Genomic DNA, 16060 nt, shown 5'->3' on the forward strand with positions numbered 1-16060 from the left:
AAAGACTTACTATCTCGCCCATCAATCTTGTGTCTAGGTGGCTAACAATCTAAAAGAAAAGGGAGGAGAGGAGAAAGCACATGTCAGAAGTAAAACATAGCAAGCTACAGACATTGACACAGGAGGAACAGGGGAGGAACTACAATGATCAATTGTAAAGAGAGAGAGGGGGAATGGGAAGTACAGTAGCTAGTTGAAGGTGCAGGCAATCAAGGAGCTAGTGCCTATAGACCTCTCCAAAAATATGGGTTTTTACATTGGTTATGTCATTCTAATTATTGTTCAATGTAATTTTACGTGATCCTCCTCATAGTTTGTTGTCATTAATTTAATTACATGAGTCATTTTTTAAATGTGTATAAAGCACTCACTCACTTTGGTATTATTTTAGTTATTTATGTGCTGATGCATGCATAAATGGCCTCTCATAAAGTACAGGCTGACGCAAAAGTATGCCCTTTGAAATAATGGCATCTACTGTGCTGATGTGCGTGCATGGGAGTGACATTTGGGTTGAGTGCAGAGGTACGGTGTTGATCACAAAATAGTCTAATTTATATATGTACCTGGAAAATATTGGCATGGACATTAGCTCTAGGGCTGGTGTAAATTTTTATAGCTGCCACTTATCCTAGTATTTTATAAAGACAAGTAGGTGCCTGTGGGGCTCATTTTCAAAGCACTTAGACTTACAAAGTTCTATAGGTTGCTATGTAACTTTGTATGTCTAAGTGCTTTGAAAATATGCCTCTCTGTGTCTTTATGGAATAGCCTTAACATAGACACCTTAAAAGGTGCTTTAATTAGGCACTCTTTTATAAACTTCTTTTGATATTTTTTTAAGGGGGGGGGGCTATTTTATAGCCGTGGGCTGTAAATATTTAGAGTCCCAAATGAATCTAAAATTAATATGGATGATTAGTTTCCTGAGTGTGTTGCAGCCTGTCAGGCATGTGCAAGTAATCCACTTAATCCATGTCCTTACTTCTTTTACTACCCTTCTGGGCCTCTCTTTTAGGGTAATGAGAATTTTAGACATGAAACTGGTTGGGAGAAATTTCTACGACCCCACAAGTGCCACAGTGCTGCAGCAGCACAGGTGGGTGTGTTGCATGACCATGGTCTTTGGACTCCTTTTCTTTCATATTTTATAAGCACTAACCTTCTAAGTGTGTTTTATTTATTTCATTTGAGTATATGTCTTACCAGTGTAAGTTCAATGTGTAGCTCAATAATAAAAGCAAAGTATAAGAAGGCATGAAAATAGCATACAAATCTTTACATCCGGCCTATCAAGAAGCAGAGCTTGAAGATATTATTTCTCCACTTAACCACAATACATTGACCCACATTGCCCAGGACTGGCCTTTCTCTGAGCTTTTAAAAACTCTCTCCTGCCAGAGAGAGAGAGAGAGAGAGTGGGATTTATTTATTGCATTTGTATCCCACATTTTCCCACCTCTTTGCAGGCTCAATGTGGCTTACAATACATCATGAATGGTGGAAATATATAAGAAAATAGATTGAGTTCCAAACCAAGGCATCACGTAGGTAAATGCAGACTGATTAGTAGACTTTAATCTGTCTTTCCCTGGTAACTCTGATAACACTTGTAATGAAGAACTAAAGTGACTGTGAGGGAGTAAAAGTGAACAACCTCTCTATGAGATATCCTAGTCCTTTTCCATTCACAGATTTTTGAACCATGCACAAAAGTTTAAATTTATTAGATATTCTTATATGCCGTCTTTCTGTAGTACAGTCAAAGCGGTTTACATTTTGCATTCAGGTACTTTCTCTGTCCCTAGTGGGTTCACAATATGTTTTGTACCTGGGCAATGGAGGGTTAGGTGACTTGCCCAGGGTCACAAGGAGCTGCAGTAGGAATTAAACCCAGTTCCCTGGGTTCTCAGCCCACTGTACTAACCATTAGGCTACTCCTCCCAGACATTCAATTAGAAGCCAATGCAAAAATCTCGGCAGTGGTCTCTTACGATCCTAACTCTTTTTCTGTAAAAGTAAACATGCCATGGTGCTCTAAAGCAGTTGTGATTGTGCTTTTGCGATAACCCATAGTAAAGGCTGTTGCAATAATGGGTGATAAAAGTATGACTTAAAGTGGTCATATCGCCCTGTCAAACAAAATTGCGTATACATCTTAACAGACAGTTTTCCAAAAGCTTACCAAAATAGTGCTGTGATTTGTACATCAAAAGTAAATCCAGGATCCAAAAATACACCCAAGGTTTAATGGAATCTTTGCAAGACAGTCGATAGCCCATCATAACAGGACAGAATGTGAATTCCCTGTGTGTCTAAACTGTAATTCTTACAGTATTTGGATTTAGAGACGGTTCAAAACACCGCAGCCAGACTGTTTTTTGGTAAGTCTTGCTTTGACAGTGCGCAGCCTCTTTGTGTGAAACTTCACTGGCTTCCCATTAAGGACCGTATTGATTTCAAGATCTGTGCCTTAACTCACAAGATCATTTACGGTGAAGCACCTGTGTACATGTGTGATTTGATCGATTTGCCTTGGAGAAATTCCTTGGTGACATCTCAAACTTATCTTAATCTGCACTATCCTTCATGCAGGCATCTAAAATATGAGACAATGTACGCCTCTTCCTTCTCATTCATCAGTCCGCAAACCTGGAATGCTTTGCCGAGACTTTTGAAAGAGTCAACGGATCATCAAACTTTAAAAAAAACTGCGTAAAACTCATTTGTTTAACAAAGCCTACCCCAAAGTCAACAATGCTGTTTAACACCCTTATTCTTTTCCCATTTTATTAGTTTATCCACTCTTTTCCCTTCCGTCAGCTTCTCTTACGATGCCAATTTTTGTAACTTTGTTAGCCACATTGAGCCCGCATAAGCTGGGAAAATGTGGGATACAATAAAATAATTTTCTTCTGGCTGATCTACAGTGGTAGCAAAGCATTGGACACCTTGTGGAAAATTAGCCCCTGATCTGGTCCCATATAAGCCACAATCTGTATATCATTTGCATAAAGAAGACATGTTAGTTCAGAGCTTTCAATCAGTGGCAGCTATGGACTCTGTTAAACATTAAACAGTAGAGGTATTCTCCGAGAACAAGCAGGCTGCTTGTTCTCACTGATGGGTGACGTCGACGGCAGCCCTAGAACCGGAATTCTCCCTAGCAACAAAGAGTTTGCTAGCCTTGCGCTCCCGTGCGCATCGCGCATACGCGACTGTCTTCCTGCCCGAACGTGAGCGTGCTTCACAGTCTTGTTTTTTCCGCGGCTCGGGATACTGCTTCGTTGCTGTTCTCTGCCCCAGAGACCCCTCGCTGCGGTTCTACGGACTTCCCGTGAGTTTTTTTGCCGGTTTATCAGCTCTTTTCGCTTTCCGCAATCTTCTGTTTAAAAAAAAAAAAAAAGTTTTTTCCTTTATTTTCGTAGAACTTTGCTCCCCTAAGTTTTCTTTCTTTTTCTTCGGTGGCCATTTTGGGCTGCCCTTGCGGGACCCCCTTTTTTCTTTTTTTTTTGGTGTCCTTTCTTTCCGACACCATTGCGTTCGACCTCACCGGCGTGATTTTTCCGCCCATGTCCGCGAAGCCTACCAGCGGCTTTAAAAAGTGCACGTCGTGCAACCGGACAATCTCGCTAACTGACAGACACGTTTCGTGTCTTCAGTGTTTGGGAGCTGGTCATCGTCCCAACGCCTGTACTTTGTGCCTCCAATTGAAAAAGAGGACTCAGGCGGCGAGATTGGCTCAGTGGAACATTTTGTTCGGAGCCAGGTCTGGTCCTTCGGTATCGACGGAGTCGGCGGTATCGAGGTCATCGCCGGTATCGATGTCGGTACCGAGACTGCATCGACGTCCGTAGTGCAGGTAAGGGCTGTCCATAGGTCCCATGCTGGTGGCAGTGAGCCATTGAGCGGGTCTCCACCTGCCTCGAGGACTCCTGTTCTACAGGCCCCCCCGGGATCGACCTTCTTTGGACCCAGCCCTGAGGAGGCGTGTGGATTCCACGTCTTCCTCTTCGGTACCGGAGGGTACCGTTGGTGTGCTTCGAGCGAAGACTAAAAAGCATCACCATCGGTCACCTTCCCGCCACGGTACTGAGAGCTCCAGGACGCCAAGGACTTTGGCACCCGAAAAGCGTCAACGCCGGGAGGATCGCCCGCCCTCCATTCAGGAGGTGTTGGTGCTCTCTGCCCAGGACAGCCCGGTACCGACTCCGAGCCCCAGACAGGTTCTGTCGTCGTCGCCTGTACCGGCTCCTTTGCCTTTTTCTACAGCTACTCTGAACGAGAGCCTCCGGGCCGTACTGCCAGAGATTCTGGGAGAACTGTTGCGACCATCTCCGGTACCTTCGGTGCTTGCGCCGTCGGTACCATGTGTTCCGGTACCGCAGGTGCTTGCGCCGTCAGTACCGTTGAGGGAGGCAGCGGTTGGCTTGTCGCGTACCTGAATCAGCCACCACCCAGGTTGACTCCCCACCGACGTCGCTGGAGGAAGCTTCATCGCCTGCGGCTCGGGGGTCTTCCTCTCGACACCGCCATGAAGGACATTTCCTCTGCATCGAGATGGGCCCGGCTTCGGACTGAGGTTCACCAACTCATGTCCGATACCGATGGAGAGGACTCGTGGGAAGCGGAGCAGGGACACCAGGTATTTCTCGGATGAGGAGTCCTGTGGTCTGCCTTCCGATCCTACTCCCTCACCTGAGAGAAAGCTTTCTCCCCCGGAGAGTCTTTCCTTCTCTTAATTTCTCCGGGAAATGTCTACGGCCATTCCCTTCCCCGTGGAGACGGTGGATGAGCCCAGGGCTGATATGTTCGAGGTCCTGGACTATCCATCACCACCTAAGGAATCCACCACAGTTCCTCTTCATAATGTCCTTAGGCAGACATTGTTGACAAACTGGGAGAAGCCATTAACTACTCCCCACATTCCCAAGAAAATTGAGTCCCAGTATCGAATCCACGGGGACCCAGAGTTAATGAAGACCCAATTGCCTCATGACTCTGGGGTGGTGGATTTGTCCCTTAAGAAGGCCAAGAGTTCTAGGGATTACGCCTCGGCGCCCCCTGGGCGTGAGTCTAGAACTATGGATTCTTTTGGGCGGAAGGCCTACCATTCTGCTATGCTCATGTCCAAAATTCAGTCTTACCAGCTCTACACGAGCATTCACATGCGGAATAATGTGCGGCAGTCGGCGGACTTGGTGGACAAGCTCCCTTCTGAGCAAGCCAAGCCGTTTCAGGAGGTGGTCAGGCAGCTGAAGGCGTGTCGTAAATTCCTGTCCAGGGGTGCTTACGATACTTTTGATGTTGCATCCAGGGTCGCTGCTCAGGGTATAGTGATGTGCAGACTCTCATGGCTGCGTGCCACTGACCTAGACAGTAGAGTCCAGAAGCGAGTGGCGGATACACCTTGCCGGGGGGATATTATTTTTGGTGAGCGGGTCAAACAGGTGGTAGAACAGCTCCACCAGCAGGACACCGCATTCGACAAGCTCTCCCACCGGGCGCCTTCAGCATCTACCTCAACTGGTAGACGATTTTTTGGGGGGAAAGAGGAATGTCTCCTACGCTTTTATGTTTCAACATTTTTATTAGATTTGCAATACCAATTTACTTTACAACATAGTGATATACAGTTACATCTCAGTCAACCAATTATAGTATCAACTCTATGCAACAGCATTTATCATATCCCCCCCCACCCCCGTCCTCCCTCCCCACCCAACTCCTCTTGAACCCTGCTTGCTGATGTTAAAGTTATTGATTAGGAATTGGAGTGTTGTATAATTAAGTGAAATCATCTACTATTGTCTCTTGTTTGTTATTATTAAACATTCTAGCTCCAGTCCTGTGTTCTCTATCTTTGCAGTATCCAAATTTCACATCAACAATATATACTCAACATATTCATATATATACTCATCCCTCCCCCCTCCCTATTTGATCTATTATATGTATATTGATCCACTACTATTAGTACTATGAATATTGCAAAGTGTTAAGAATTCGACTTCTCCCTCTCGGAGTCATCCCATCCAAGTACCATCCCCAAATTTTAAGAAACTGTGTTTTCCGCTTGTGTGTTTCTTTCGCTTCTCTCGCTTCCCAAGTCAACAATTGTTGTATCTGGTTTCGCCGCCTCCTATGCTTTTAATAAGCGCAGGTATAATCCACCTTCCCGACAGCCGGCTCAGGCTAAACCCTAGCGCGCTCGTTCTCATCAACAGCGTGCGCCTCAGCAGGCCCCTGCAGCTCCCCAGCAAAAGCAAGGGACGGGCTTTTGACTGGCTCCAGTTGAGCATAGCCGACATCAAAGTGTCCTTGCCGGACGATCTGCCGGTCGGAGGGAGGTTAAAATTTTTTCACCAAAGGTGGCCTCTCATAACCTCCGACCAGTGGGTTCTCCAAATAGTCCGGCTAGGATACGCCCTCAATTTGATCTCCAAACCTCCAAATTGCCCACCGGGAGCTCAGTCCTCCAGCTTCCAACACAAGCAGGTACTTGCAGAGGAACTCTCCGCCCTTCTCAGTGCCAATGCGGTCGAGCCCATGCCACCGGGGCAAGAAGGGCTGGGATTCTATTCCAGGTACTTCCTTGTGGAAAAGAAAACATGGGGGATGCGTCCCATCCTAGACCTAAGGGCCCTGAACAAATACCTGGTCAGAGAAAAGCTCAGGATGTTTTCCCTGGGCACCTTTCTTCCCATGATTCAGGAAAACGATTGGCTATGCTCCCTGGACTTAAAGGATGCTTATATTCACATTCCGATACTGCCAGCTCACAGACAGTATCTGCAATTCCGTCTGGGGACACGGCATTTTTAATACTGTGTGCTACCCTTTGGTCTCGCCTCTGCGCCCAGAGTATTCACAAAATGCCTGGCTGTCATAGCGGCGGCTCTCCGCAGACTGGGAGTGCACGTGTTCCCCTATCTCGATGATTGGCTGGTGAAGAACACCTCAGAAGCAGGAGCCCTACAGTCAATGCAGATGACTATTCAACTCCTGCAGCTACTAGGGTTTGTGATAATTTATCCAATGTCCCACCTTCTTCCAGTACAAAAACTAGAATTCATAGGAGCTCTGCTGGACTCTCAGACAGCTTGTGCCTACCTTTCCGAGATGAGAGCCGACAATCTCCTGGCTCTCGTCTCTCAGGTGCGGGCGTCTCAGCAGATCACAGCTCGGCAGATCACAGCTCGGTTGAGATTGCTCGGCCACATGGCCTCCACAGTTCATGTGACTCCCATTGCCCGTCTTCACATAAGATCAGCTCAATGGACCCAGTGGTACCAAGCTGCCGGGAATCTAGAGGACGTCATCCACCTGTCCACAAGTTTTCTCGAATCCCTACATTGGTGGACAATTCGATCCAGTTTGACCCTGGGACATCCTTTTCAAATTCTTCAGCTGCAAAACGTGCTGATTACGGATGCGTCTCTCCTGGCGTGGGGAGCTCATGTCGATGGACTTCACACCCAAGGATTTTGGTCCCTCCAGGAAAGACAATTTCAGATCAATCTTCTGGAGTTACGAGCGGTCTGGAACGCTCTAAAGGCTTTCCGGGATCGGCTGTCATGTCAAATTATCCAAATTCAGATAGACAACCAGGTTGCCATGTATTACATCAACAAGCAGGGGGGCACAGGATCTCGCCCTCTGTGTCAGGAAGCCGTCAGAATGTGGCTTTGGGCTCGCCGGAATGGCATGTTTCTTCAGGCCACGTATCTGGCAGGCATAAACAACAGTCTGGCCGACAGGTTGAGCAGGATAATGCAACCTCACGAGTGGTCTCTCAACTCGGGAGTGGTACACAAGATCTTCCAAGCGTGGGGCACCCCCTTGGTAGATCGTTTTGCCACTCAGATCAATCACAAGGTCCCTCAATTCTGTTCCAGGCTTCAGGCCCATGACAGACTAGCGTCGGATGCCTTCCTCCTTCATTGGGGGGAGGGCCTCCTGTATGCGTATCCTCCCATACCTTTGGTGGGGAAGACTTTACTGAAACTCAAGCGAGATTGCTGAACCATGATTTTGATTGCGCCTTTCTGGCCCAGTCAGATTTGGTTCCCTCTTCTTCTGGAGCTGTCCTCCGAGGAACCGTGGAGATTGGAGTGTTTTCCAACTCTCATCACTCAGAACAAGGGGGCGCTTCTGCATCCCAACCTCCAGTCCCTGGCTCTCACGGCCTGGATGTTGAGAGCGTAGACTTTGCCTCCTTGGGTCTTTCAGAGGGTGTCTCCCGAATCTTACTTGCTTCCAGAAAAGATTCCACTAAAAAGAGTTACTTCTTTTTATGGAGGAGGTTTACTGTTTGGTGTGACAGCAAGGCCCTAGATCCTCGTTCTTGTCCTACACAGACCCTGCTTGAATACCTTGTACACTTGTCTGAGTCTGGTCTCAAGACCAACTCTGTAAGGGTTCATCTTAGTGCGATTAGTGCATACCATTACTGTGTGGAAGGTAAGCTGATCTTAGGACAGCCTTTAGTTGTTCGCTTCATGAGAGGTTTGCCCCCCATCAAACCTCCTACAGTGTCATGGGATCTCAGTGTCATTCTCACCCAGCTGATTCCTGCCATCTGAAGTACTTGACCTGGAAGGTCATTTTCTTGGTGGCAATTACTTCAGCTCGCAGAGTCAGTGAGCTTCAAGTCTTGGTAGCTTATGCTCCATATACCAAGTTTCATCATAACAGAGTAGTCCTCCGCACTCACCCTAAGTTCTTGCCAAAGGTGGTGTCGGAGTTCCATCTAAACCTGTCAATTGTCTTGCCAACATTCTTTCCCTGTCCTCATACCCGCCCTGCTGAACGTCAACTGCATACATTGGACTGCAAGAGAGCATTGGCCTTCTATCTGGAGCAGACACAGCCCCACAGACAGTCCGCCCAAATGTTTGTTTCTTTTGATCCCAACAAGAGGGGAGTGGCTGTAGGGAAATGCACCATATCCAATTGGCTAGCAGATTGCATTTCCTTCACTTATGCCCAGGTTGGGCTGACTCTTGAGGGTCATGTCACGGCTCATAATGTTCGAGCCATGGCTGCGTCAGTGGCCCACTTGAAGTCAGCCACTATTGAGGAGATTTGCAAAGCTGCGACGTGGTCATCTGTCCACACATTCACATCTCATTACTTCCTACAACAGGATACCCGACGCGACAGTCGGTTTGGGCAGTCTGTGCTGCAGAATCTATTTGGGGTTTAGAATCCAACTCCTCCCCACTAGGCCCATTTTTATTCTGTTCCAGGCTGCACTCTCAGATAGTTGGATATGTTAGGTCAATCTCTGTTATGTCCTCGCCATTGCGAGGCCCAATTAACCAGTGTTTGTTGTTTTGAGTGAGCCTGGGGGCTAGGGATACCCCATCAGTGAGAACAAGCAGCTTGCTTGTCCTCGGAGAAAGCGAAAGCTACATACCTGTAGAAGGTATTCTCTGAGGACAGCAGGCTGATTGATCTCACAATCCCGCCCACCTCCCCTTTTGGAGTTGTGTCTTCCCTTTCTTTGCTTTTTACTGGACTGAGGCGCACGCTCCCATTCGGGCAGGAAGACAGTCGCGCATGCGCGATGCGCACGGGAGTGCGAGGCTAGCAAACTCTTTGTTGCTAGGGAAAATTCCGGTTCTGGGGCTGCTGTCGACGTCACCCATCAGTGAGAACAATCATCCTGCTGTCCTCGGAGAATAACTTCTACAGGTATGTAGCTTTCGCTATACTGACCCTTGAGGGAGACCACTGAAATTCTGAATAAAAGTATTTCCATAACACATTTTGTCCCCTATCAGATAAATAAGATTGCACCCAGGCCAGGGCTAAACTATGGATTCCCAAGCTTTATAGCCATTCCAGTAACTAGACATGGTTACTGGAATCAGAGGTATTGCTTTGTCCATTCTGCTTTTTATTTAGTTATTTTCTACATTTGTACCCCACATTTTCCAATAGGGAATCAGTTCAATATGGCTTACAAGTTACTTTGATTGTACACATATATCAGTTATTCATGTTGCGGAGTTGTTATGGGTTGGTGCTTGTCTTGATCAGTTTCTGTTCGAAATCCAGTACCATCGTGTGTTGTTGTGAGTCAGTTTGATTATGAGGGTTCATCAGAGAAGGATTGTATGAAGAAGTGGGCTTTCATATGATTTCTGAATGCCAAATAATTGTTTATGCATTTCAGGGCTTTTGGATGTGTGTTCCATATCGTGGGACAGATGCATGTGAAGTTGGTTGAGTACGAAGTTTTGTATACTATTCCTTGACATTTGGGAAAGTGAAGGGTGAGAGAGGTTCTATCACCTTTGATTGCGTTGTGTATAGGTAGCTGTGTTAGGTTTGTCAGGTATTCCAGTGCGAGACCGAAGATTATTCTGTAGGCAAATGAGCATATCTTGAAGGATATCCATGCTTTGACTGGGAGCCAGTGTAGGTTTTGGAGTAGTGGTCGTGCACTTCAAAGCATTTTTTTCCAAATATTAGTCTTGCTGTTGTGTTTTTTGCAATTTGCAGTTTTGTTTAGAGATTGTTCCTTGCATCCAGCATAGATTCTGTTGCATGGGTGAGGACCATGGATTGTACTAGTGTGTGGAATACATCTGTTGGGAAGTAGCGTTTAATGTACTTCAGTTTCCACATAGTGTGGAACATTTTCTTTGTGGTGTTTTATATTTGTGTGTCAAGTGTCCGGTTGTAGTCTATGGTGACTCCTAGGATTTTTAGATTGTCGGATATGAGGAGGGAGATGTTGGGGAATTGGGCGGTGTTGTGGGGTGATGTGATTATCAGGCATTGTGTTTTGTCTTTGTTCAGTTTAAGTTTGAGTGTTGAAGATTTCCATTATATTTATGCATTCTGTAATCCTGGTTGTGATTTTGTGCAGATACTTTTAAAAGGGATGTAGATTGATACGTCATCTGTGTATATTAGTGGACTGAATCCTTTTTTAGTTAGTGTTCGGGCAAGGGGGAGCCATCATTAAGTTGAATAGTATTTTTGAGAGTGGCGAGCCCTGTGGGATTCCGCATACAGCTTTCCATTTTTGGGAGAGGGCAGAGTTCATCTTTACTTGGTAGGATCTGGTGGTTAGGAAACCTGGTATCCATTTGAGCACCTTCCCTCCTATGCCAATTTTGTCAAGGATTCTTTCAAGGATTCGATGGTCCACCATATTGAATTTATTGATGTAATCAGTTAGCTGGTTAGCAGCTATGCCTTCCATAATTTTGGTTGTTAGAGGTATGGATGCCACTGGTCTGCAGTTCGAGTTGTCATTGATGTTTTTCTTGGTGTCTTTTGGGATTGGTGTAAGCAGTATGTTGCCTTTTTTCTGAGGGGTCCGGTGAGAGGTGAGGTGGTCTATGAATCAATTTGGAGCGAGTTTTGTTATGTGATTGGGACATGTATCTAGCATGCAGTGGGCGGTGAAGAATTTTCTTAACATTAGTTCTACTATCTCATAAGTAGGTTGTGTGAAGGTGGTCCATGTCCTATCCGCTAGAGCTTCTGGAGGGTGGTCAAGTTCGTCTAAGAGAGGTTTGTGGTGTTATGTGAATAGACTTCCCGAGCCTGTGCGTCTAGCCACGTCTTTGGCTGTTTTCAAGTCCAAACTTAAAGCCCACCTCTTTAACACTGCTTTTGACTCCTAACCACTACTCACTTGCCCTGTCCTTTTACCTCACCTATTTATTCCCTTACCCTTAATTGTTTTGTCTGTTTACCTGTCTTATCTAGATTGTAAGCTCTTTGAGCAGGGACTGCCTTTTTGTGTATGGTGTACAGCGCTGCGTATGCCTTGTAGCGCTATAGAAATGATGATTAGTAGTAGTATATGTTAAGTTACTCCTTAGGTTGAGTATTTTTTCTACAAAGAATCTAGTGAGATCATTTGCTGATGGGGGTGGGGGGTCATTGTTCACTGTCATCAAAGGTTTGGTTTTTATTAGGTTATTTATAAGTTTGTATGATTTTTTTTGTGTCTTTGTAGACTATTGGAAACAGAGAGGTGTAATACTTCATTCATCTTTCAGAAGATTCTGAACATTCTGTGCTGTTTACCACAAAAATATAGCACAAAGTACCAAAAACCTCCAGAAGAACATTCACAAAAAAGTTTTATTTAACCACTGAATACTTTTGACTGGGGAACACAGTACCCAACATGGCCACATTTCACCCATATAGGCTGCATCAGAAGTTGTCGATCTTAAAATAATTTTAAAACAATATTGGTCTTCTAAAATGTAAATATTCCATTTCAGTTTAGGTCTTATATACTACTAATATTCTCTGTTTAGGGTTCAGTACGGTTTACAACATTAGTAGAATAATAGTTACAGTTTTTTTATAAGTAAAACAATAGGTGAATACATTCTTGTTGGATCGATATGATGTATAGAGCATAGATACAATGTGATTCATATTCTGTGTTAGATTTGATAGTTCTAAAGTCCATTAGAAGATCGATGTTCGATGAGCATTATATAACATTCTATGGGAAGAAGAAAGTTTTTAGTTTCTTTCGGTAGCTGAGGTAGTTGTTCTCTACTCTGATATCCAGAGGGAGTGAGTTCTATAATGTGATCCCTGCCATTGAGAAGACCGAGTTAAAGATCTTCTGAGATCGGATTTCCTTGTGAAATGGTGGGGCTAGGATCAATTGTTCTTTTAACCTGCTGGATTGAACAGTGCGAATGGATGAAATGTTAATCAGGAGTGCAGAGGTAGCTCCTTGAAGAATCTGAAAGTCTAGGCAGGCAACCTTAAACTTAGTTCTTTCAGCTATTGGTAGCCAGTGTAATTTTGTAAGGTAAGGTGAAACACTGGTGTATCTGTTCAGTTTGAAGATTAGTCTTTTTGCTGTGTTCTGTATGATCTGTATTTTTTTTAATATATATTTGCTCCTAATGCCAAGAAATAAGGCATTTCAGTAGTCCAGGTGTGGTAAGATAAGCATTTGTACCAGTATTGCAAAGGCTTTTTGATCAAAGAATGACCTGATTAGATAAAGTTGTCTCATTTAAAACATTGTTTTCTTCCAAAGTAGGTTGATATGGGATGTGAATGATAAGGAGGAGTCTAAGATTACTCCAAGCACTCTAGCTTCATATTCAACTGGGAAGATGATGTTGGGTAGTGTTATTGAAGTAGGGACCTCGGCTCCTTGATTCCGGAACTAGAGAATCTTAGTCTTTTGGGTGTTCAATTTCAGCTTCTTTGCTAGGGCCCAGTTCTGAATAGTGTTCGTTCCGATTGTTGTTGATCGGGTTGGATCTTGGTGTGAGGGTGTCGGAGGTAGAAGAAGCATGATGTCATCCGCGTATGATAACTAGTAGTTCTCCCAGTCCCAGATGAATAGAGCTAAGGGACCACATGAAGAAATTGAACAAGATGGGAGAGAACGGGGACCCTTGGGAACCCCATATTTTGGAATCCAGAATTTGGAAAGGTTTTTGTTTTGTTTCACTGAGTAGCTTCGGGTTGCGAGGAATTCGTTGAATCATTTTAGGTCTAGTCCAGTAATCCCAGTCTGACATATGGTCCAGTAGCATTACGTGATCCACTGCATTGAATTCTGCTGAGAGTAGTAGCACCTGATCCCCCTTACATAGGTGTTGTTTGACATGCGTTGTTAGTACTAAGAACAGGGTTTCGGTGCTATGTGCAGATCTGAATCCGAATTGGGACTGGTGTAATGTGGATAATGTGTCCAGATATTTGGAGAATTGTTTACTAACCATGCTGGTTTCAGCCATGATAAGCAGAATATCTACAGTGAATTAGCATGAGATAGATTTGCATGCAAATCTAACTCATTAATATTCATTGTAGATATCCTGAAAACCCGATGGGACTAGGTGTGCCCCAAGGACTGGGTTGGGAATAGCTGGCCTAATGCATGAAAACCTTGCAAATGAATCGAGGCTTGTCTCCCCGTCTCTAACTATTTTACTAAAGTGGAAGGTTCTCACATGGTCACAGACTATATAGTCAGTCTACCATAGATTTTTATGGTTTTGATGCAGTTGTTAACTGGTTAAATAAGAAATTTGCTTTTGATCCATACAGCCAACTCAGAGCCCCTCTAAGGTCCAAGAATAAGAATAAAACTGTTCTCCCTCACTACCATTAGTTTTTCTTAAACATTTTAATCATTACCCCACCTCCCTTTACAAAAAAAAAAGACATAATTGGTTTTTGGAATGTACACAGTTGTTACAGTTGTATCAAATATTTTATATCTACCTCCAGATTTGAAAACCTTGTTTCTTAAGGAGAAGGAGATCTGACTGGGGCTGATTGTTTTCTCCTTACTCTCCGGGGATACGAATTTGTTATCCTCTGGTTTGTGGTTCTGGTTTTTTGTTGAGATACGGATGGATTATGTCTTGTGCTTATTAATAAACACAAGTTTAATAAAGGCATGAAGGGATGAAGGAAGGGAACAAGTCATGCTTTGTACTAATCATGACTGTTGAGAATAAAATGAACTTGATAGGAATGTGTAAATCCAGCAATCAGAGTCTTTCTTAATCTTACTTTCCAAGGTACTCTCTCTCTTCATTCAGCCTTGACACTGCAAAGTTCATATGCCTCTTCAGGTCATTCCATTACAATTTAAATCACCATAGGATACCTGATACGTTTGTCAGGTTAATTCCACTCCTTGATTTCCAAATCCTTAACAATAGCATTAACTGGAAGAACATCAAGTCTTTGACTGTCTGCACAAGGAAGTAGACAGGGCCCTCTTTTTAACCTTCTTTGAACTAGTCAAATGCAGTGTTGTTGCTGGATGGAGTCCTCAGAGTCAGTTCCACAGAAGGTCAGTTTGGGAAACTCTCTGGTCAGTGGCTTTACAGAATACAAGATTTGCACATTCCTGTAGTAGAAACACATCATGTTCAGATTTATTCTCAACAGTTATGATCCATGTCAAGCATATGTCTTGGCTTCATCCCCTTGAAACTTTAGTTAATTCTGAATATGGCTTATTGCAATATGGAGGATCCTAGGGGATGCTTGCTCATATCTTGATGTGTGGTAATCAGTTCTTCCTTCCTTTTTAAAAAATATTCTATTTATTAAGTTTTTTCAATTAAGCAATACACAGTAGTACTTTGAATACACAAAGAGAAATTTGTCAGCAAGTACAAGAATATCCAACATATCCAAGAATTCCCACTCGCCCCAGAATATTCAATCCCCCCACCTCCCAGTTTCTAGCAGGATATAATCTAATGGGTGAGACAGAGAACCCCACAGGAGTCTTACATATACAAAGCTTATGAATTTGGCAAAGCTGACTTCCAAGCAATATATATATCCCACACTTTGTGGAAACTCATCAATTGACCAGTGCATATCGCTGTTAATAGGGTCATCTGATAAATATAGTCCAGTTTCCGAAGGACCTTAGATAATGCTAGCATCGCTGGTTGCTTCCATGCTGCTGCAATTGCGATCTTGCTGGCCATAAACAGACTCATTGCCAGTTTATGCACATCTTTTTTTTAACTCCATATGGCTTAAAGTGCAATAAACAATGTTCCGCCTTATGTGGATAGTCAAACTTGACTATTTGTTGAAGAGTCTGCAAGGTCTCTAACCAAAATTGATGAACTAAGGGGCAAGTCCATCAAATGTGGTACATATCCCGCACTTCTCCACAATTATGCCAGCACCTCCAAGTTCTCAAATTAAATAGATGCAGGAGTCGCTTAGGAGTGTAGTACCATTGATAAAACACTTTATATCCATTTTCCATAAGATTAGCGATATTGATACCTTGAAAAGATATTTAAAGCATTTCTCCCACTGGATAAATTCATAGGTTGAACTCTTAACAGCTTCCCGTTTGTGTATATAACATAAAGCAGGAGCCTCGGATACCAGTAAGGCATTATATAGTTTTGAGATGCAACCCCACCCACTTCCCCCCTCTCATAGCTCGTTCCAAGCACATTTCTGCCAGCTGCAACTCACCCCAGACCCGTCTATATAGATAATTTCTTAGTTGTTGGTATCTGAACACATGATGGGATGGGACCCATATTCCCCC

The 16060-nt window shown here is 44.1% G+C and overlaps 1 protein-coding gene across 3 annotated transcripts in view; it reads left to right on the plus strand.

Annotated features, from left to right (window-relative positions):
- Window positions 1-16060, plus strand: part of PIWIL2 (piwi like RNA-mediated gene silencing 2) — a 349150-nt gene that overhangs the window by 109458 nt on the left and 223632 nt on the right. For all 3 annotated transcript variants that reach the window (XM_030202016.1, XM_030202014.1, XM_030202015.1), the window contains exon 10: window positions 1019-1099. In XM_030202016.1, the coding sequence (XP_030057876.1) occupies window positions 1019-1099 (81 nt within the window). The remainder of the gene's footprint in view (window positions 1-1018; window positions 1100-16060) is intronic.

This window comes from Microcaecilia unicolor, chromosome 4, assembly GCF_901765095.1.
Source record: "Microcaecilia unicolor chromosome 4, aMicUni1.1, whole genome shotgun sequence".
Lineage (NCBI taxonomy): Eukaryota > Metazoa > Chordata > Amphibia > Gymnophiona > Siphonopidae > Microcaecilia > Microcaecilia unicolor.